Here is a 21520-nt window from a genome sequence, read left to right as displayed (position 1 = left end):
TAATACTGCTCTTAGGGCACCTTACCGTATCTCCATGCAGTATTTTAATACTGCCCTCAGGGCACCTTACCGTATCTCCATGCAACATTCTAATACTGCCCTCAGGGCACCTTACCGTATCTCCATGCAACATTCATTTGCTGGCCTCAGGGCACCTTACTGTATCTCCATGCAACATTCTAATACTGCCCTCAGGGCACCTTACCGTATCTCCATGCAACATTCTAATACTGCCCTCAGGGCACCTTACCGTATCTCCATGCAACATTCTAATACTGCCCTCAGGGCACCTTACCGTATCTCCATGCAACATTCATTTTCTGCTCTTAGCGCATTTTGTTGCAGATATTCTAATGCTGCTCTGAGGGTATACTTCAAGTTTAATTTTATTAAGTAAACTTCAGTAAAGTTCAAGTATATTTCCCAAGTATTCTTTACATAGTAAGTATACTTATACCAATGCACTAGTGGTATACTTGTAAGTGTACTACTTTAATACTTCTTGGGACTAAATTGGCCCACTTTGTAGTATATAAAAGTATATAAAAGTATACTTTTATGTATACTTTTAGTGTAAAAGTAGTAAAGTTTGAGTACACAAATAGTTTATATTTAAGTTTTATTTTGTACTGCAACTATACTATAAGTGAACTTATAGATATACTGCTAGTTTACTAGTTATATACTTCTAGCCCACTTTTTAGTTTATGAAAGTACACTTCTAAGTGTACTCAGTAAACTCCTGGTTTAATAGTTTTTATACTGCAAGTATACTTGCAAGTTTTTTTAAAGTGAACTTAACATCATACTTATAGTTTAATATTTATATATTTTTTGGTACTTCAAAGTATACTACTAGGTTTCTATTTAGGTATTAGTTTTTATACTTGAAATATACGTTTAAATGTAATTTAAGTAGACTTGACGTTAACTCACATGTACACTACCACTGGACTACACATATACATACTCAAAAGACATACTCCGGATTGAAAATAATTGTTCTTTTCATATGGTCTTCTTTGCAGTGGCTTGCTTGGCATAACATGCAATATGTAGCAAATAGCATATATGTCTGAAAATTATTTAATAGGCTACTCTACTACAAGAGTAAGCACAGTTACAAGCCAAGTATACTTAAACGTTCTGTATACAGAAAGAATACTTTTCTTTAGTGTATCTTGATCAAAAGATGCAAGTGCAAGTATACTTGTACTTCTCTGTATACTTGTTAGTATAAGCCAAGTGTACCTAAGTATAATGTTGTTAAGTATATCTCTGATAAATTTATAAAAAGTAGACTGAAAGCATACTCTCTTATTCTTAGTTTACAATTAGTATACTAATAGCACACTTGAATAAACTTCTTTTTTGTAAGGATACTCATGACTATGATGCTTACATACCTGGGGCGAAACAAATGCGCTAAGAGCAGCAAATGAATGTTGCATGGAGATACGGTAAGGTGCCCTGAGAGCAGTATTAGAATTTATGCTGCAAAAATGTCCTTAGAGCAGCCAATTCTAGATCTAATGTCATTAGGTACCCTCAGAGCAGCATTAGAATATCTGCAACAAAATGCGCTAAGAGCAGCAAATGAATGTTGCATGGAGATACGGTAAGGTGCCCTGAGGGCAGTATTAGAATGTTGCATGGAGATACGGTAAGGTGCCCTGAGGGCAGTATTAGAATGTTGCATGGAGATACGGTAAGGTGCCCTGAGGGCAGTATTAGAATGCTGCATGGAGATACGGTAAGGTGCCCTGAGGGCAGTATTAAAATGCTGCATGGAGATACGGTAAGGTGCCCTGAGGGCAGTATTAGAATGCTGCATGGAGATACGGTAAGGTGCCCTAAGAGCAGTATTAGAATGTTGCATGGAGATACGGTAAGGTGCCCTAAGAGCAGTATTAGAATGTTGCATGGAGATACGGCAAGGTGCCCTAAGAGCAGTATTAGAATGTTGCATGGAGATACGGTAAGGTGCCCTAAGAGCAGTATTAGAATGTTGCATGGAGATACGGTAAGGTGCCCTGAGGGCAGTATTAGAATGTTGCATGGAGATATGGTAAGGTGCCCTAAGAGAAGTATTAGAATGTTGCATGGAGATACAGTAAGGTGCCCTAAGAGCAGTATTAGAATGTTGCATGGAGATATGGTAAGGTGCCCTAAGAGCAGTATTAGAATGTTGCATGGAGATACGGTAAGGTGCCCTGAGGGCAGTGTTAGAATTTATGCTGCAAAAATGTCTTTAGAGCAGCAAATGAATGTTGCGCTTAAATACCACACCGTGCTCTAAGACCAGTATTAGAATATATGCATCAAAAATGCACTAAAGAGCAGCTAAGCTTTTTGTTGTATGTAGCTATGACAAAATGCCCTGGAAGCAGCAACACTACCACAGCAAAAGTATGCAATGACAGCAGCGTAACTTGCTATTATAGCCAGTAAAAGTTATAATAAAATATAAACTAACATTAGCTATTATCCTTTATTAGAGCTAGCTAGCTAATGTTGCGAGTTAGCTTACTTACATTAGTTAGCTAAAGTTAGCTAATTAAATAACAGCTCGATAGAAAAACAAGCTTTACTTAAAATCCAAATACTTCATTATCTTGACATTTTAATGTAATAATCTAATATAGTTCAACATAAAACACAACATTACCTTAACTTAAAATCCAAATACTTCATTATCTTGACATTTTTATGTAATAATGTAATATAGTTCAACATAAAACACAACATTACCTTAACTGCAACGATCTCCTTGGCGTGATGTCTCCCGCGTCCTGAGAAAAAAAAATCAAATAATCCATGTCCCGCCTCCTGCTGTCGCTGATTGGACGACTGAGAGAACCAATAAGATGCAATGCTGCCCTAAGAACATATTTCAATAACTAAAAGTCTAATCTGCTAACTCAGGAGACGAGACGAGACACAAGATTGGGTTCATGAGAACGAGACGAGGCCAGATTTATATTATTATTATTTTTTAATTTTCAATGACCAAATACATGACTGGAAAAATAGTCTGCAGGTGCATTTTTAATTGTTTTAACTAATCATTTTGTAATAAATGTCATTATCTCTACTTTCTGAGTATGAATCATCATATGCAGTAAAAGACTCAGCACTGTAAAAGGTTTTGCCACAAACTCAACTGACTGGCTTCTCTTCTTCTGTATGATTTCATGTGAGTCTCTTCAGACCTTAACTGTACATGTATACTTCCTAACGGAACGCCTTTGCGTAAATTGAGCATAGAAATAAAAGCAGTATAAATAACAAAAAATTAAAATAAATAAATAATAATAAAAAAATAAAATAACCAACCCATTCTCACTCCCAAGGCGTCAAAAACTGAAGCATGGTCAAACGCCTTTCGCGTCACTATGAAGACGCCAAAAGTGGCCCAAGGCGTCAGTATATGACAGAATAGGATCTCCATTTCTTTCAATTGCTTGCTTTATGCGTCAGGTCAAGACGCTTATGGAGAATGACAATACGTTCTCCTCCGTTGTTTTCAGTTGTTTGTCTTAGTTTAATGGTTTGCAAATAATTTTATATACATTTATACGTTTACTGGAGCACCTAACCCCACCCCTACCCTAAACCTACCCACTTCTGAACAATATAAAACACGTAACAGGCAAATGTAAGTGCAGTCACCGGTATTTATTGCAAAAACTGCCCATAAACAAGCAGTATAAAAGCATTACAAACAAGTCGTGCTGCATTCCAAGTCTTCTGAAGCCATACGAAGTCTTTATGAGAAGAAGAGAGCAAAACATAAGGTTGTAATCGCTGAAAATGATCCTGCTCCGTTAACGCGCTCACATCTCATTCAAAAAGACACTCCAGTCCCATAGCATGACGCAATTGGTCACGAGACACAGAAGAGCCAATAGCCTGTCAGAACAGCATAACGCAATCGGTCACGAGACACGCAAGAGCCAATAGCATTTCACAACCAAGGCTTCTTCTGGCGGCATTTTTTGAATTCGCGCACAGACTGCAGCAGTTTAACGGCGGACGGAGACGGCGATCGCGTCTATTCCTCTCACATATCAAATGTTTTGCCTCGGAAGACTTGGAATATTATTATTTTTTGAATAAATTATGACGGTAGTTGTATCTGCCTGTTATATCTTGTGTTTTATTGACAAATGGTAGGTTTAGAGGCAGGGGTTGGGTTATGTGCTCATAATGTGTAAATAATGTAATATAAATAAAACTGTTGTGGCTGTTTACATTGAAAAATCACACCCCAACATATATGCAATAATGACTCTGTTATTACCCAATATATAATTTAATTATGACGATAAAATTCCCAGTATGGCGTCGGCATATTGACGCTAAGGGTTTCCTATTTAAAACAACGGAGGACCCTGTAAGTCGAAAAGCGACGCCAAGTGGTCCAAGCTATGTGGGTGTGAGAATGGGTTGAAATAACACAGTTATTTAAGTGCAAACAAGTGCAGCCATGATCAAAGTAGGCTACTCTCAAATAGAGACCAAATTTTTCAAGCATACACAGAGCTAGACAACCACACAACCTATTATAGCTTACATACTAATAACAGCCAGAGGTGGACAGTAACAAAGTAAATTTACTTGAGTACACTTTTTGAGTATCTGTACTTTACTTGAGTATTATTTTTTCTGGAAACTTGCGACTTTAACTTCACTACATTTGAAAGTAAAATATCGTACTTTTTACTCAACTTCATTTATATCAAGGTCACCAAGTCGTTATATGTAGCAGTTTTTACAGTGTGTGCATTTTCAGATTCACTGAACCCTTTTTTTCTGCGAAAATCCGGACTGCGATCTGCCAGGACTTTCCTGTGTTGCCAAGTGTTACAGTATTTTTAAGTCTTCAGTTTTCCGCCTAGCTTTGAAAAGACATTTGGCTGTTTTTTTTACACAAATCTGGCAACCTCGGGACCTTCCCCGCTAAACTAAAGTAAACGTCCGCGCTACCGCACAGCTAAAAGCGCTCTAAAAAGGCATGTGTTAACTCATTAAATCTCTTTGGAAAATTAACCATGTTTTTACTATAGTTACCATAACTATGGTATTTGCAGTAAAATCACAGTATCCACAAATTTACTATTATCTCACTATAGTAACCATATGCTATTTGTAGTAAAACTTCAGTAACCACAAATTTACCATAGTTTCATTATATTAACTATAGTTTGATTTTTGTAGTTGAACTATGGCAATACAAATGGTAGGCTGCTATCTGTCAAAAATCGCTGCCCTCACTTTACTATATATACAGGCTATATATAAACTTAGGCGTACTGGTAAATTGCTGCTAAAAACTGGTCAGGGAAGTATATAAATCTGAACATTATTTTATTGTCAAAACACTGCACATAAATACACACACACACATATATATATATATATTTATTTATTTATTTATTTATTTATTTATTTTCTTTGCAAACAAATGATCAAAAAGTAGGCTAAATGAAAACTTTGGAATCTAAACTGGGAATCAATAAGAATTGAAATCAATAAGCAGAATCAGAATCTGAATGGATACAATTCAAACAATACCCAACACTAGCCACATGTGAGGTTCACTGATTTCTGAGCATTTTATGAACACTGATCAGTTGATGGCAAAATTCAAAAAGACGGTTCTTTGGCGCAACCTGCACACCCATGAACATACTGAGAGAGTATGCTCCAGTTTTCTGAAGAGACTAAAGGTTTGTTTTCTTTTCAATGTTTGCTTTGTTTGCCTAAAATGAACCATATCATAGACTTCAGTATGTCTTTGAAAAAGAACTTTGTAACTTTTAAACAAGTGTTAAAATTAGTTCAATGTAGTTGTAGAAGTGTTAAATAAAAAAATAAAGATGATTATCTTCATTCAGTTGTTCCATTTCTATAGGTTTGGTAACATAAAAGCTCTTAATTCCAAAGATAATACAAGCTAATCAGTGTATTCAGGCTGCATTAGTGGCATAAGGTATTGTAAGTATACAACAATGCGACAATAAAACAATGCATTTACTTTTTACTTTTGATACTTAAGTACTTTTAAAAACATGTACTTCCGTACTTTTACTTAAGTAAAATCTGTCTTTACAACGTTCACTTGTAGTGGAGTAGTATTTGGACAGTGGTATCTGTACTTTCACTCAAGTAAGGAAGTTGTGTACTTTGTCCGCCTCTAATAACAGCCAGAGGTGGACAGTAACAAAGTAAATTTACTTGAGTACACTTTTTGAGTATCTGTACTTTCACTCAAGTAAGGAAGTTGTGTACTTTGTCCGCCTCTAATAACAGCCAGAGGTGGACAGTAACAAAGTAAATTTACTTGAGTACACTTTTTGAGTATCTGTACTTTCACTCAAGTAAGGAAGTTGTGTACTTTGTCCGCCTCTAATAACAGCCAGAGGTGGACAGTAACAAAGTAAATTTACTTGAGTACACTTTTTGAGTATCTGTACTTTCACTCAAGTAAGGAAGTTGTGTACTTTGTCCGCCTCTAATAACAGCCAGAGGTGGACAGTAACAAAGTAAATTTACTTGAGTACACTTTTTGAGTATCTGTACTTTACTTGAGTATTATTTTTCTGGAAACTTGCGACTTTAACTTCACTACATTTGAAAGTAAAATATCGTACTTTTACTCAACTTCATTTATATCAAGGTCACCAAGTCGTTATATGTAGCAGTTTTACAGTGTGTGCATTTTCAGATTCACTGAACCCTTTTTTTCTGCGAAAATCCGGACTGCGATCTGCCAGGACTTTCCTGTGTTGCCAAGTGTTACAGTATTTTTAAGTCTTCAGTTTTCCGCCTAGCTTTGAAAAGACATTTGGCTGTTTTTTTTACACAAATCTGGCAACCTCGGGACCTTCCCCGCTAAACTAAAGTAAACGTCCGCGCTACCGCACAGCTAAAAGCGCTCTAAAAAGGCATGTGTTAACTCATTAAATCTCTTTGGAAAATTAACCATGTTTTTACTATAGTTACCATAACTATGGTATTTGCAGTAAAATCACAGTATCCACAAATTTACTATTATCTCACTATAGTAACCATATGCTATTTGTAGTAAAACTTCAGTAACCACAAATTTACCATAGTTTCATTATATTAACTATAGTTTGATTTTTGTAGTTGAACTATGGCAATACAAATGGTAGGCTGCTATCTGTCAAAAATCGCTGCCCTCACTTTACTATATATACAGGCTATATATAAACTTAGGCGTACTGGTAAATTGCTGCTAAAAACTGGTCAGGGAAGTATATAAATCTGAACATTATTTTATTGTCAAAACACTGCACATAAATACACACACACACATATATATATATATTTATTTATTTATGTTTTCAAATTTAGGTACCAGTGGAGCAGAAGTGACTCATGTGTTCTGCAGTTCTGGTGAAAATGTCCGTCTGTCCTGTAATAATGCTCTTTCTGGCTGCACATCAACTACATGGACCTATGACAGACATTCAGAGGCAGTTGAACTGATTGCTGGAGGAATAAAGAAGAAAGACACAGAGAGACATGAGAGACTGAGTCTGGGCTCTGACTGCTCTCTGAACATCAAGAACGTCACAAAAGAAGATCGTGGATCTTACTCCTGCCGACAATATGTGAATGGAGTACAACAAGGAACTGATGCACGTGTTTATCTGCATGTTCTTCATGGTCAGTGTTTCTGTGAATATTATGATTATATGTTGAATTAAACAGTAATATTGTTGTCCCTGAAAAGACTGGAATCAGTCGTGTAATCTCTGTCTGATTTCTGTTTCAGTCTCTTCATCATCCTCACAGTCTGAGATCAGATCAGGCCGCTCTGTGACTCTCTCCTGTCAGTTATATTATGATCGAGTCTCTTGTGATAGTTTGGTTGGTTCTGAGGGAATTGATCTGATCTGGGTGAATCAGGCTGGTGTGAATCTGCAGACAGACTCCAGATTTCAGATATTCTCCTCAGAACAGTGTCTCATCTCTCTGACTACAACACTCCTGAATGAAGATCACAACAGAGAGTGGAGATGTCAGGTTACACAGAGAAACCAGCTGAAGACCTCAGCCACATATACTGTCCAGTATTCAGGTAAATTATTTATAACAATTAATTATCAGTCATTTAAACATGATTGTAGTCTATGATGTATCTGAACATTCATCTTCAGCTCCGACCGAAACAAAGACACCGTCTCCAGTCACCAGCTCTACATCAGCTGCAGCTCCTACACAACCAGGTACATAATCAGCTGTTAAGATGAATGTTTACTGATAGCTGAAGACCTCAGTCTAGAGGTCTGCGCGGGACTGTTTTTTAAGTCCCGCGAGGTTATATCCCGCACCCGCCCGCTCCCGCGAGGTTCCCGCACCCGCCCGCTCCCGCGATATATTTACTCTTTGTTCACCCGCTGTCCGCTTTGAATAATTTTCTTCCCGACCCGACCGTTCCCGCTAAATTTAGATCTCGTTTCCAGAATCACACATTTAAATTTCCTCTACTGAAAGAAAGACAAATAGGCTAACAAATAAAAGTGTAGTCTGCACAAAATTGTATTTATTATTTTATTCGTCGTCAAGAGTCTTTTATTGACAGCAAAATGTTAAACGAATTTTGTGTCTTAAGACGAAATTCGTTTAACATTTTGCTGCCAACACAGTAGGGAAAAAAAGTGTCACAGAGAAAATAAAAATGTACAAAAATTGTATTCCTTATTTTTATTCGTCTTGTCAGGATACAGTTCGTTTAACCTTTACAACAGGAACAAGTGTCGCAGATTAAAAAAAATGTAGGTTGTACAAAAATGGCCTATTATAATTTTATTCGTCTTGTCAAAATACTAAATTAGTTTAACATCTTGCTGTAAACACAGTAGCTAGCCTAGGAAAAGTGTCGCGGAAGAAAAATAAATAAATTGGACATGTGTCATTTAAAATTATAGGCTAAGCAAAATATAAACAAAACCGAGTTGAGCGTTCTTAGCGCATCCACACTTTGCTCCACCTTTATTCTGCTCTGTCACTCATCGACAACCTGCCTGTTCTGTCTGCGGGCCATATATTCACTGGTAGTCTACAGCCTGCTCTGAGCATCGTTATACACATGCTGCGCACAGACACTGGCAAATAAAACGAAGCACTGTTTCATGCGTGCTGCGCGTGCATAACAGTCCCGTGCAGGCTGTACCAGTGCTTGAATAAAGCGCAGATATGTTGTTCTGAAAAGACGTCGGGAACGGGATATTGTTAGACCGCCCGCTCCCGTTCAAATTGCACCAGAGTTACCGACCGCAACCGCGTTTTATTCGGGAATTTAATCCCGCGTCGCAAGAAATCTGGTCGGGTCCCGCGGTTTCCGCGGGACAGCCGCGGGAATGCAGACCTCTACCTCAGTCAGATACACTGACAAGTATTCAGGTAAGAAACTACATTTCTTTAATCAATTTCTGAAGAATCTCTGATGCAGAGACATGACATGATGATTAATAATGTCCTTCATTCACGATCAGCTGGGTTTATGGCTGCAGATCACTGTGTTTTACTCTCATATAATCAGAGGTGGACAGTAGTGAAGTATTTTTACTTTACTCAAGTAAATTTAAAAAGTATCTGTGCCTTATCAGAGTGTTTTTATTTTTGGGAACTTTTACTTCACTACATTCCAAAGTACAATGTCATACTTTTTACTGATCTTTGAATTACTTTTACTTGAATAAAAGTAAGAAAGCACTAGATTTCTAATTTAATTAAGTATTACATTATATTTAACATGAAAAGCAGTGCAGTAAAAAGTACAATATTATGCTTTGGAATATTGTGAAGTGAAAGATTTCTAAAGAAAACACTCTGATAAAGTGCAGACACTTGAAAATAACTTTCAAAGCAGAGTAAAATACTTCATTACTGTCCACCTCTTCATATATAATAGAAGTATAAACAACTCTGTAAATTGTGATAAATGAACACAAACTGTGTTGTGTTGTGTGATGTAATGATTAAGTATGATATGATATTAATGTTCAACAGTATGATGCATCTGAACATTCATCTTCTGCAGGTGTAAAGGATTCAACACTGATTCCAGTCAGCAGCTCAGACTCTGAGAAATCAAGCCAAACTACAGCAGCTCCTACAACACGAGGTACATGATCTCTGACACACTTCATCAGTCTCTCACTTCAGTGGTTTGCAGTTACTCTCACAAACTGTATCATTACATCTGCATCTGCAAAGCAACTCAGATTTAATCAGATTTGTGAATATAATGTAGTCCAGGGTCTTTTGATAAACATGGATCGTCAGTCATGACCATAATCATTCCCAGTACAGTGTGTTATTTGTAGTTCTACCCTTCAAAATAATCATGAATCATCAACATTAAACAGATCACTTGTAACACACGAGGCATGATGCTGCTTGCAGATGTAAATATGTATTTCTGCTGATAAAACATAATTCATTTCTACAGGAGGCTTTAAACAGTTCCTGTAATTAATCAGACTATCTGAGGCTATGAGGCTGTTTTTACTAAAAAGCTATTTAAAAAAAAATTAAAAATACATAAATAAATAATAATAATAAATAAATAATAACAATGAAGTCAAATAACTAAAATTCAGAACTAAAATCTTCCACCTTATACAGATATAAAGACTATACCATCCCATGAGACAACTTCAGCTGCACAGCAAGGTATTTATATGTCTTACTCATTTCAGCGGTTTAATGTGACACTTACAGTAGAATTGATGTTTGTTTGTTTTTTTTTGTTTTTTTGTAGACTCTAAGGCTGATTATACATGTGGCAACTTTTTTGAGCAATATTGCTTGTGCTCTTTCCTGTTGAGAATGGGTAACAGATTTCTGTCTGGATATTATAGATCGGTTGTGGGCCCTGTGTCTCACCTGATTGGCTGTTGACGGCAACATTGCTCAAAAAGTGCCCCGTGTATCATCAGCCTAAGATAAATCTTGTTTAATTTGTAGACCTCAAGCACTTGTTGTGCCTCTCTCAAAGAGCAAGTCAATGTGAAAGCTAGTATATAAATGCACTCTTTCATCATCATTAAGGGATGCGTTTACATATAATTGATCAAACCATCTGAGGCTATATGAGGCTGTTTTTGCTTAACATTTATTGAAGGAAAAAAAAAAAATAGGTGATTTTATTTTATTTTTTTATTATTACTTAAAAGCTTATGTATTTTATCAAATATGGTGCATCTGAACTAAAATCCTCCACCTTATACAGTTACACAGATTACCCCAAACCCTTCAACTACGACACAGCGAGGTATTTATGTATATCTTACTCATTTCAGTGTTTTTTTTTTTTTTTGTAGACTTTAAGAGAGGCTTATCACTGGTCTTATTTAATTTGTAGACCTCAAGCACTTGTTTTCCCTCTCATTGAAATATAATATTTGAATATGGTGAACTAAAATGCTTGCTCTATACTATCAACAATATCACTGATTGCAGTTATGTATATACCGTATGTTTGTGAGTGATTTCAGTGGTTTTATTCACATTCTGGGGTTCTTCGGAATCAGTCTCTAAATATTGAACTGATTTTTCTGTGGAGATGTTAGAAAAGCTGATCACAACTTTGACTTCATGTCATGTCCTTTGTACATCACCACCAAACCACAAGTCTTTAATCATGTCAAGTCTCCTAACAATCTGAAACAATCGTGTTAATTATTATTTTATTAATCTTTCAGTATAGTAGTTTTTATATCTTTGATTTCAAAGACAGTAATATACAGTAGATGTTCTGCTGTTGTCTTTATCTGTATCTGAATGTGTCTCTCTATAGTCTCTCCCTCAGTGATTGGGATTGTTGTTGCTGCTGTGTTGGCTGTTCTGGTTACTGCTGTTATTCTTTGGGTGGTTCGTAAAAAAAGAGCTGGTGAGTTTTCAGAGTTTACAGGCATTACAGCAGACAAGCATTTCAAAATATCAGACTTTATTAAATATCAGTATTTACAGATAGGCACATCAGTTTCAGTTTTATCACACATTTATTAAGATGTGATGTTAAGTACTGTATGTGTTGTGATGAAATGTTTGTCTTGAGTGAACAGCAATCAACAAACTAACAAGAAAATGTATGATATTTTTCAGCATTAGAATTCTTCAAGACTTTTATAATTTATTGTTTGCATTCTGTGTTTTGTTGGTGAGTTATCATAAATATTCCCATTATTTTCCAGATAACAGAAAAGTGACTAATGACTCTGTGGTAAGTATCATAATGCCGATGACCCATGAGGTTGATGCATTAGCTATTATTTTGTCTATAATCACTGCTCCAGGGCAGACTGTCTCAGTTATATGTGTACTTTTATTAGTCAGGTTAAATAAATACTTCAGCTGAGTGAAAAGTTAGTATATTTGTACTGTTTCTTATTTGAATATAAAATATAACAATAAATATAATGGAACCCACTGATGCAATCATAACTTACTTCGCCATGTTTCCATTAATGTTTAGGAGCAGAAATATGAAGTGACTTATACTGAGGTTGCCACACGCTGTAAAATCCAAAAAGCCAAAAAGAATGAGGTGAGAAAAACACTTCCCTGTTCTTCTGTCGATGCCACTAATGAATCCACCTTCTCTCAACATAACAGTTTGTACACCTAAATCAGTTTTATTCTTAGATGCAGGTCCTCTAAATTTGTATCTTGAGTTAAGCTCTAACATCACGCTGTAATATTTGTGAGTTAACACTTGCACCTTGTTTGACAATATTTGTGATGTTCATTCAGGTTCATGATGAGGATAAAGTGACTTATTCTTCTATCAGATGAGCAACAGCTGGACCTCAGGATGACTTTGTGAACAAGAACCATCACAAATAAGTTAAACAGTCATTAATTAAACAAAGACCTCCTAATATCAATCGCAGAGGAATATTAACCTTATATAACTGACTCCTAAGGGTTTCAGTCAGTCCTATTGTAAATGCCGTCTCTCACATTTTTGCAAACAATCCCAAGTGGTGATCTGAGTGTAATATTTTGGCCAATTTGGGATGTTTATGTCAAAGTAGCTGTTTGCTTGTTGAATTAATGTCAGTACCTTTATTATTAATTCTGGATTTAATCATTAACCTCTGCTTGTACAAAGAAAATGACAGTTTCTCTCTTAAATCATTCTCATTAAATCATCTATTTTCTTGAGTGATTACTGCAGACTAATTAGCTGTCAGCTTGCACTAATTATGAAAACAGAAAGAGTTATGTGATGATTTAAATGTTTATCACAATAAGACAAGAATGATAATTTGGTGTTTGAACCACTGAGCAGCTGCTTTCAGTAACACGTGTAAGATCAGATTTTATTGTCATTAATAAAAGTAAAACATGAAGCAGCCTGTATCAAACATATATTTACAGTGAAATATTCTTGTGTAGATTTGGTAGACATCATACAGAAACCTCTTGATTGTGTGTTCAAACCACAGTGGATGCAGTGGAGTTTGTGCAAAACTATCTCTGTTAGTGTCAGATTGTGCCTGCGAGGGACTTGTCAGTGGTTTTTCACTGTAAATACTGTAAGTTGAAACGTAACTGTTTTACATCCTCTTTTAAACTATTTCTGTGCTTGAGGCATTTGTGAGTAATGCAGAAATGTCTAGAAATGCTTAATTTAACAACTGTAAGAGCTGAGAGTTAGTTTTGAAGAAACAGAAGAGATGATGTGTAGTGAATCATTTTATGACTGAATGATTCTGGTACTTTAACGGTTCTGTTGAATATTGTTTAAGGACTTCAAGGAAGAAATATTTGAAAATAAATGCACTGGCAAAAGATTGGGATCATTTTAATAATAAATATATTTATCTTACAATTCTTCCAGTTATTATTTTATTTTATTATTATTTATTTATTTATTTATTTTTTGCTAAATGTCTATTTAGACAAAACAGCAGGTTTTTAAAAAAAATAAAATAAATACATTTAATACATTTGGCCATAATCTAGAAAAGCTGATGCTGTATTGGCTATGGCTAAGTGCAAGATAGGCTATTTTTTCTTTCCTTTTTGAGTAATGAAAATGCCGTACTTTATTATTATTATTATTATTATTATTATTATTACAGGAAAAAAAAAAAAAATTAAAATAATAATAATGTTATAACCGGTCTTTTTTCCTACTTAAACCGGTTTCGGAACCGTAATAATACAGAGGCACACGTGACAGAAACATTAAAACAGAAGCATTAAAATACAGATTCTGCTCAAAATGAACTGATACATTTATATATATATATATATATATATATACATACACACACTTTTTTTTTAAGCCCTGATACACAGAGTAGTATCTATGATATGATATGATATGATATGATATGATAGAGTATGTGTCTATGGATTGCTATGCATAAGCTGTCCACCATATTGGAACTCATTTGTGAACACAAGTTGACTGCATCTGCAACCATAGCTATACGCATGTATGAGTATCTGCAATAGTAGATGCAATACATGATTTTGCTAAGCTAACATAATATATAAGCCGTAATAAATAAATAAATAAATAAGCCGTTAGCTAACATAGCATTGAAAAGTTACTACAGTTTAAAAACCTGTAATATTGGGTTAATTATATATATATATATATACAAACACAAATCAATTCATTTTCACATATGAAAAGCAGTTTTTACAACCGGAAGCTGCACAATATTGTGATGTTTACATGATTTTTACTGTGCTTGAAGAATCGTTGATCATTTCGAGATGCCGTCAATGTGTATGGAACTGTCAAATACGGCATCTACGTATACATATCCATGATTACTACACTGTACCTTTACATAGCAAGTAGTTGTTTGCTGATTATGTGTGTGTGTGTGTGTGTAAGTGATAAGGTGCAATTTTTTTTTTTTTTTTTTCATAAATTGTGCTTATCTTGCATGAATAGCCTTTTGTGTGTATGAGCAAACAGTTATGACAATATTGGCTGTAATTTATGAGTGAGTTTTGTCATCTTCAGTCTACCTCGCTAATAAACAAAAATCATGTGTCATCATAAAATTGTAATTACAATGTTCATTAATTAGTTGAGAAAGCAGTCAACAAGGCAGAAGCAACATTAGGGAGAATCTTAGCAAGCAGACGACACATACTAGTGAATTCAGAACCGCATACTACTCTTACTAATTTTTCCATATATTTCTATGGCAGAAATAGTAATAACAGTATGCGGTACCAATTTCAGTAACAGATTCCAGTGTTGACCCGGGCTGAATAGAGCCTGCACATCATTATTGTCATTATTGCCCACACCAATAATGTCCTGAGAACAGCAACAGAAAATTAATTAATTAATTAATTAATAATAATAAAATAAATGTAAAAATGCAAGGGAAACTGTCAGTCCTCTGTCGTGTGTGTCATTTGTTCCCGCCTCTTGTTTCCATATTTGGTCTTGTTCCTGTCCTTGTTTAGTGTGATTATTAGTTTTTTAGTAATTATCTGTGATTGTCATGTGTATTTAGTTCCTGCCTGTTTAGTTAGTTTTCGTCTGGTCTACTCGTTATTCCCCGGTGTTCCTGTCTGTGTCGACCTTGCCTTGTCTTGCTCTGTCCTGATGTCATTATTAAAGACTATTATTTTGAAGTTACTCCTCGTCTCCGTGTTCCTCGTTCCTCCCTGCTGTGTGCACCGTGACAGAAACATGTCAATTTAGCTCAAAGGGAATTATTTATGTTTTATAGGGAATTTAGACAGAGTCACTGTTTTTGGCTGATGAACTGAATTGGTCAGTGATTCACTGAACGAGGCCATACAGCATCAGCACAGTACCAAGATCGGCAGTTTAAGATATGAACTTGTAAGCACAAAACACAAGATACTTCTCTTTTCAATATAAGTAAGAATTTATTGGATAAATCTAAGACAATATAAACTAATCTATAACTCACACATTCACACAAGAGAGAAAGTGAGGAAAGAATGAGTTTAAGAGAGTGAAAATGTGAAATCCAAAATGTATTGCAATATGTGCAATTTCATAGACCGGAACAACCATGAATCATTTAATTAAACCTTTCACTGAGTTCCTCAAAGAGGCTAAAATTTATATTAAATGCACCAGTTCAGCTTGAATCTGGAGGTACCTGCATTGTGTGTACCTTGTTGTCCTTGTTGCAGAAAGGGGTTTCCCAAGTTTGTTGATTGGCTGGAAGTACAGTTGTCATTCGAAGTGATGTCTTGGGAAGCCAATGGTTGGGCGTTGGCTGAAGATGCAGAGTTGTGGACTGGTTGAAGTTTTGATGCAAGCACAGTCGGAGTTGGACTCGGAGACACGGCTTTGTGGCAAAACTTAACTCAGAACGCGAAACTCTCAACGGAACTAAAGTAAAAGAATAAAAGGATATAACGAGACTTGATGATTTTTCTTCTCATCGTGTTTAAGTAGCAGCGGGTGTGCAGGCCGAAGCACACTGGAACACGCTTCGAAGAATGCAAAAATTGACAGCAAAAAGCATGGCTAAGAGCACAAAGCAAAAAAAAATTAAAAATGGCGGCTAAAAGCAAAATTTGATGGTGTCCTGAGTTTTTAAACTCGGTTGTTGGACACATCCCAAATAGTGTCTTCACCAATTAGATATTGTCTCAGCTCGGGGTGTTTCTATGTTTCTCCTCCCACTACATAAATCAACATATCTTATCAGTCACATGGTTCAAATTTTCCTGCTCTTGCAGAGTATAATTTGGACATGATTTCTATAACAAGAATATAATACATTTTACAAAGAGTTGATTGATAGAAACGTTCAAAGCATGAATTTTCAAACTCATACACACCCAGCATGAATATAAACCTACAAACTATTCAATAGTAATTCAAAAGACATACACAATGAGTGACTAGGGCATGATAGTGGTGCATATATACATGGAAAGGGAGTCTCTGTAGCATTCTGTGAATGTGAGGATATTCTGTGAGGAACAAAGAGGTTAAAAGGTCTCATAAGGAATCTCAGTCTGGTTCTTGTCTTCAAGGTGGGAGAAATCAATCCGATGAAGTCTTTAGCTCATGATTTCTGTCATGGATTTATATGTGGTGGTCATGCTGTGCATCTCAATCTTGGTTACTTGCCCCAAATTTGACAAAGTCCTTCCTGAGTTGGAATTATCAATAAGTGTTCTTTTGTTGTTTCTCCTGTTCTTTGTGGCACCAGGGTATCGTGGACAGGTATCGTTGTCTTCTTATCCTGGGCCTCTTTGTGGAATTTGGCTCTTTGGGTTGTTCAACACCAATCTGATCGAATCTTAAATTGTCTGATTCACTCTGATACACTACAAAAAACAGACAGAGGATAATGTCCCTGTAGACACAAACACCCAGAGTCTCCAAACTGATGCTTAAAATGTGGCCAAGTTTTACACATCCAGCAGCTATTAATCGTATTGTCAAATTGGCAGAGCATAAATGTCTAAAGGGTAGAAAAGGATTCTGGAACAATGACTCTTCCATCAGCCAAAAACCTGCACGTATTCCAGCAGGTCTTGATACTGAGTCCCATATTGCCTGCTTTCCTCAAGAGTGCAACCGCAGTATTAAGCCATGCAATATCACTGTTATACAGCAGTCTCTGTGCAGCCTGTAGACAAAAAGCCATAAGTCTAGATCAAATATCCACAAGACCTCGGCCCCCTTCTTGCATAGGCAAAAAAAGGACAGCTGCTTGAACCCAATGCTATCCTGACCAAAAAAAATTCACCAGCATCCTTTGAATGTCTTGAAGTAATCCAGCGGGAGGCTGTAATACAGTGAATTTATGCCACAGAGCAGAAGCGACCAAATTATTGACAACTAAAACTCTCCCCCTGTAGGATAACTCGGGTAGCAACCAGTTCCATCTAGACAATCGGGTGCACACTCTCTCCAAAATTCCCTCCCAATTTTTATTTTGAAACTCAACAGAACCCAAAAACACACCATGTATTTGTATCCCTATTCTATTCCGTTTTAAATTACCTGGTAGATGTGGGAGATTTTCCAAATTCCTTTGACCTGACCAAAAAGCCTCAGTCTTATCCCAATTTACTTTTGCTGACGATACCCCTTCATATATATTAATGACTCTAGATAGAGCTTTTATGTCATTATTGTCATTAACAAAGACTGTAACATCATCGGCATAAGCAGTAATTATAGTTCTTAAATATTGAGGGATCATGGGTATCGATAAACCAGTTAGAGTTTTCCTTATATTAAAAAGTAATGGTTCAATGGCAATACTGTACAATTGACCTGATAAAGGCCATCCTTGTCTAATGATATGGAGCGAATTTTGTGCCAATAATCATCAAACAAATCCAGTGTTTTGCAAATAAACACAATCTGCTTTGCAAAGAAAAACTCGACTTTCAAACAAACGCAAACTGATTTGCAAATACAAAACTATCTGAGAGAAAATGCAGATGTATGGACAAATATGTATTGTGTGTTACAACTGTGAGACTCATTTGCCTTTTTATGACGAAATGTGACTTGATTTTCTCACAAATGCGGCGGATGCAGGCGGATTTTCTCACATGTGTGCAAACAGATTTTCTCACAAATGCAATCCAAAAACAGCAGATGGCGCTGTTGGTCAATTTATGCTAGTCTCTCGAGACCCGAAACACCCGTTTACCTTTTCAGGGAATACAGCAGACCAACATGAGTGGGGAACAGGTGAGTTTCTGTCTTACTATATCTATAATTAACCATTTAGCCTAGGTGTTTTCACAAAGAGTCCCCACTACAATGTTAGTGAGTGAAATTCACAATAAGTGCTGTAAAGTTTTTAACATGATTGATTAGTTCAAAAATCAGGAGTGACATGGCTAAACATTTAACTAGGCAGTCTTTCTCTATAAAAATTATCTGATCCATTCTCTGTACCTCTCATCCTCTTTTGGATCGCAGGATATAGAATATATAGGCTACATATGTTGATACAATTGTTCAACATTCAAAAAAACGCATGGGGTATAACAATAAATTGTCACAATATATTGTAATACTAAAATGCAGATGTATTTTAGATCGCGACAACTGTGTACCAAAAATGAATTTTATTTTTACGTTAGGTCAAGTAAGATTTATTGTCATTCTGCTATATATGTTGAGACATAGCCTACAGTGGAGAGAAATGTTGTAGGCTACCTCTGCAGTAAAAGTTTAAACAAGTATAAAACTAGTAATGTACTGAAAGGAGTAGGCTAAACTAATTATACAAATAGGCTACTATAATCAAACTAGTTTAAGTTCAGATGAGCTTTATTGTGATTCAGCTATATAAATGTACCGAAATATTATCTAAACATCGATATCCCTTTCGAAAATTAACCATGGTTTTACTAAATAAATACCATGGTGTTTGCAGAAAAGCTGCCATTACAGAAATGGTAACCTGCAAAAAACCAAAAAACAAAAACATGGTTACCACACCTTTACTATAGTAAAACCAACTTTAATTTTCATAAGGGATATCATAGTTTATTATCATATTTATGTTTATATATAGCATACAATAGTTTATATGCACGCCTTGTACAACATTTAAAACTAAAAGTGGCCTGTAAAGAGATATTTCATATTTCAACCAAAGCACATTGTTCTGTTGTTATTAAGACTATACACCAATAAAAGTAGAACCTTTGCAGTTTAAAACTATGCAATACTCGTATCTGTATTTTTAGTTATTTTCGTGGTCTTCGACCCCAAAGATTATTTTCTACTCATTCCATTGTTAAAATCATTCTGAAATACTGGTAAACCACTGTTTATTAAAACACTGAATTTAGTATTATATCAGCATGAACTTGATCCTTCTCCCCAATTCACAGGACAAGAGTGACACCAGAAGAGAAATATTCATCATTTTGCTTAGCTACAAAATTACATAATTATTTGACACAAATGATTGCACAGTGTTATAACATTTAAAAAGTTTTAGATATTGCACTAAATGTGATTTGTTTTACATTTTTTTTGTAAATAATTAATGACCTCTTGGGTGATATTACTATATCTGATACTAAATTAAATTGTCTATGCTTTCATTTTTGGTACACAATATTGTCGCTATCCATAATACATTTGCATTTTAAAATGACTATATATAGTGACAATATATTGCTATACCCCTGCATTGTTTTGAATGTTGAACAATTGTATCAACATATGTAGCCTATATATTCTATATCCTGCGATCCAAAAGAGGATGAGAGGTACAGAGAATGGATCAGTTTTTATAGAGAAAGACTGCCTAGTTAAATGTTTAGCCATGTCACTACTGATTTTTGAACTAATCAATCATGTTAACAACTTTACAGCACTTATTGTGAATTTCACTCACTAACATTGTAGTGGGGACTCTTTGTGAAAACAGGTAGGCTAAATGGTTAATTATAGATATAGTAAGACAGAAACTCACCTGTTCCCCACTCATGTTGGTCTGCTGTATTCCCTGAAAAGGTAAACGGGTGTTTCGGGTCTCGAGAGACTAGCGTAAATTGACCAACAGCGCCATCTGCTGTTTTTGGATTGCATTTGTGAGAAAATCTGTTTGCACACATGTGAGAAAATCCGCCTGCATCCGCCGCATTTGTGAGAAAATCAAGTCACATTTCGTCATAAAAAGGCAAATGAGTCTCACAGTTGTAACACACAATACATATTTGTCCATACATCTGCATTTTCTCTCAGATAGTTTTGTATTTGCAAATCAGTTTGCGTTTGTTTGAAAGTCGAGTTTTTCTTTGCAAAGCAGATTGTGTTTATTTGCAAAACACTGGATTTGTTTGATGATTATTGGCACAAAATTCGCTCCATAAGTCGACGCATATTGTCAGATGCATTGCGCCCCTTGATGAAACCAGTTTGGTCCTCCTTGATCAGACTATGAATTACCTTCTCCATACGAGAAGCAAAAACTTTAGCATAGATTTTTAGATCACATGGGATAAGCGAAATCGGTCTGTAGCTGGAACAATCTAATGGGTCTTTCTCTTTTTTAAGAAGTAATGAAGTCAGTGATGTTTTTTGATCTCTATGAAATACCCCATGTTCAATTGCAAAATTAAATGAATTAAGCATAAGTGTCCCTACCAAATCCCAAATTTCTAAATATAATTCAGGGGGGAGACCATCTAGACCTGGCGATTTGCCCTTTTGAAGGCTTTTTAGAGAGACGTGAAGCTCCTGCAAACTTAATGGGGCCTCCAAAGATTCTTTATCCACCTGTGAGATCCGAGGCAGTTCCAATTAATCTAAATACTGCTTACAAATTGGTTCATCAAAATCTGTTTCGGCTTCATAGAGATTGAGGTAAAAACCTTTAAATATGTCATTAATTGCCACAGGTTTCGTGGTGACCTGATCATCCGATGATTTTATTGCTCTAATATATGCCTTGGACTCACATTCTTTCAACCTAAGGGCCAATAGGTGACTAGGTCTCTTTGATTCAAAATAATA

General features: G+C 35.7%; 1 protein-coding gene across 1 annotated transcript in view; it reads left to right on the top strand.

Annotated features, from left to right (window-relative positions):
* LOC131543446 (uncharacterized) overlaps window positions 1-13843 on the top strand; it is a 53885-nt gene extending 40042 nt beyond the window's left edge. The window contains exons 2-11 of the mRNA XM_058780778.1: window positions 7384-7698; window positions 7808-8113; window positions 8193-8261; window positions 10079-10162; window positions 10666-10713; window positions 11273-11314; window positions 11840-11932; window positions 12237-12265; window positions 12518-12589; window positions 12796-13843. Of these exons, the coding sequence (XP_058636761.1) occupies window positions 7384-7698; window positions 7808-8113; window positions 8193-8261; window positions 10079-10162; window positions 10666-10713; window positions 11273-11314; window positions 11840-11932; window positions 12237-12265; window positions 12518-12589; window positions 12796-12837 (1100 nt within the window). The 3' untranslated portion in view covers window positions 12838-13843. The remainder of the gene's footprint in view (window positions 1-7383; window positions 7699-7807; window positions 8114-8192; window positions 8262-10078; window positions 10163-10665; window positions 10714-11272; window positions 11315-11839; window positions 11933-12236; window positions 12266-12517; window positions 12590-12795) is intronic.
* Window positions 13844-21520: the final 7677 nt, after the last annotated feature.

The sequence above is a fragment of the Onychostoma macrolepis genome, chromosome 07 (assembly GCF_012432095.1).
Source record: "Onychostoma macrolepis isolate SWU-2019 chromosome 07, ASM1243209v1, whole genome shotgun sequence".
In the NCBI taxonomy this organism is placed as follows: domain Eukaryota; kingdom Metazoa; phylum Chordata; class Actinopteri; order Cypriniformes; family Cyprinidae; genus Onychostoma; species Onychostoma macrolepis.
The sequence above is the reverse complement of the archived record's forward strand: the minus strand, read 5'-3'. Positions and strand labels throughout refer to the sequence as shown.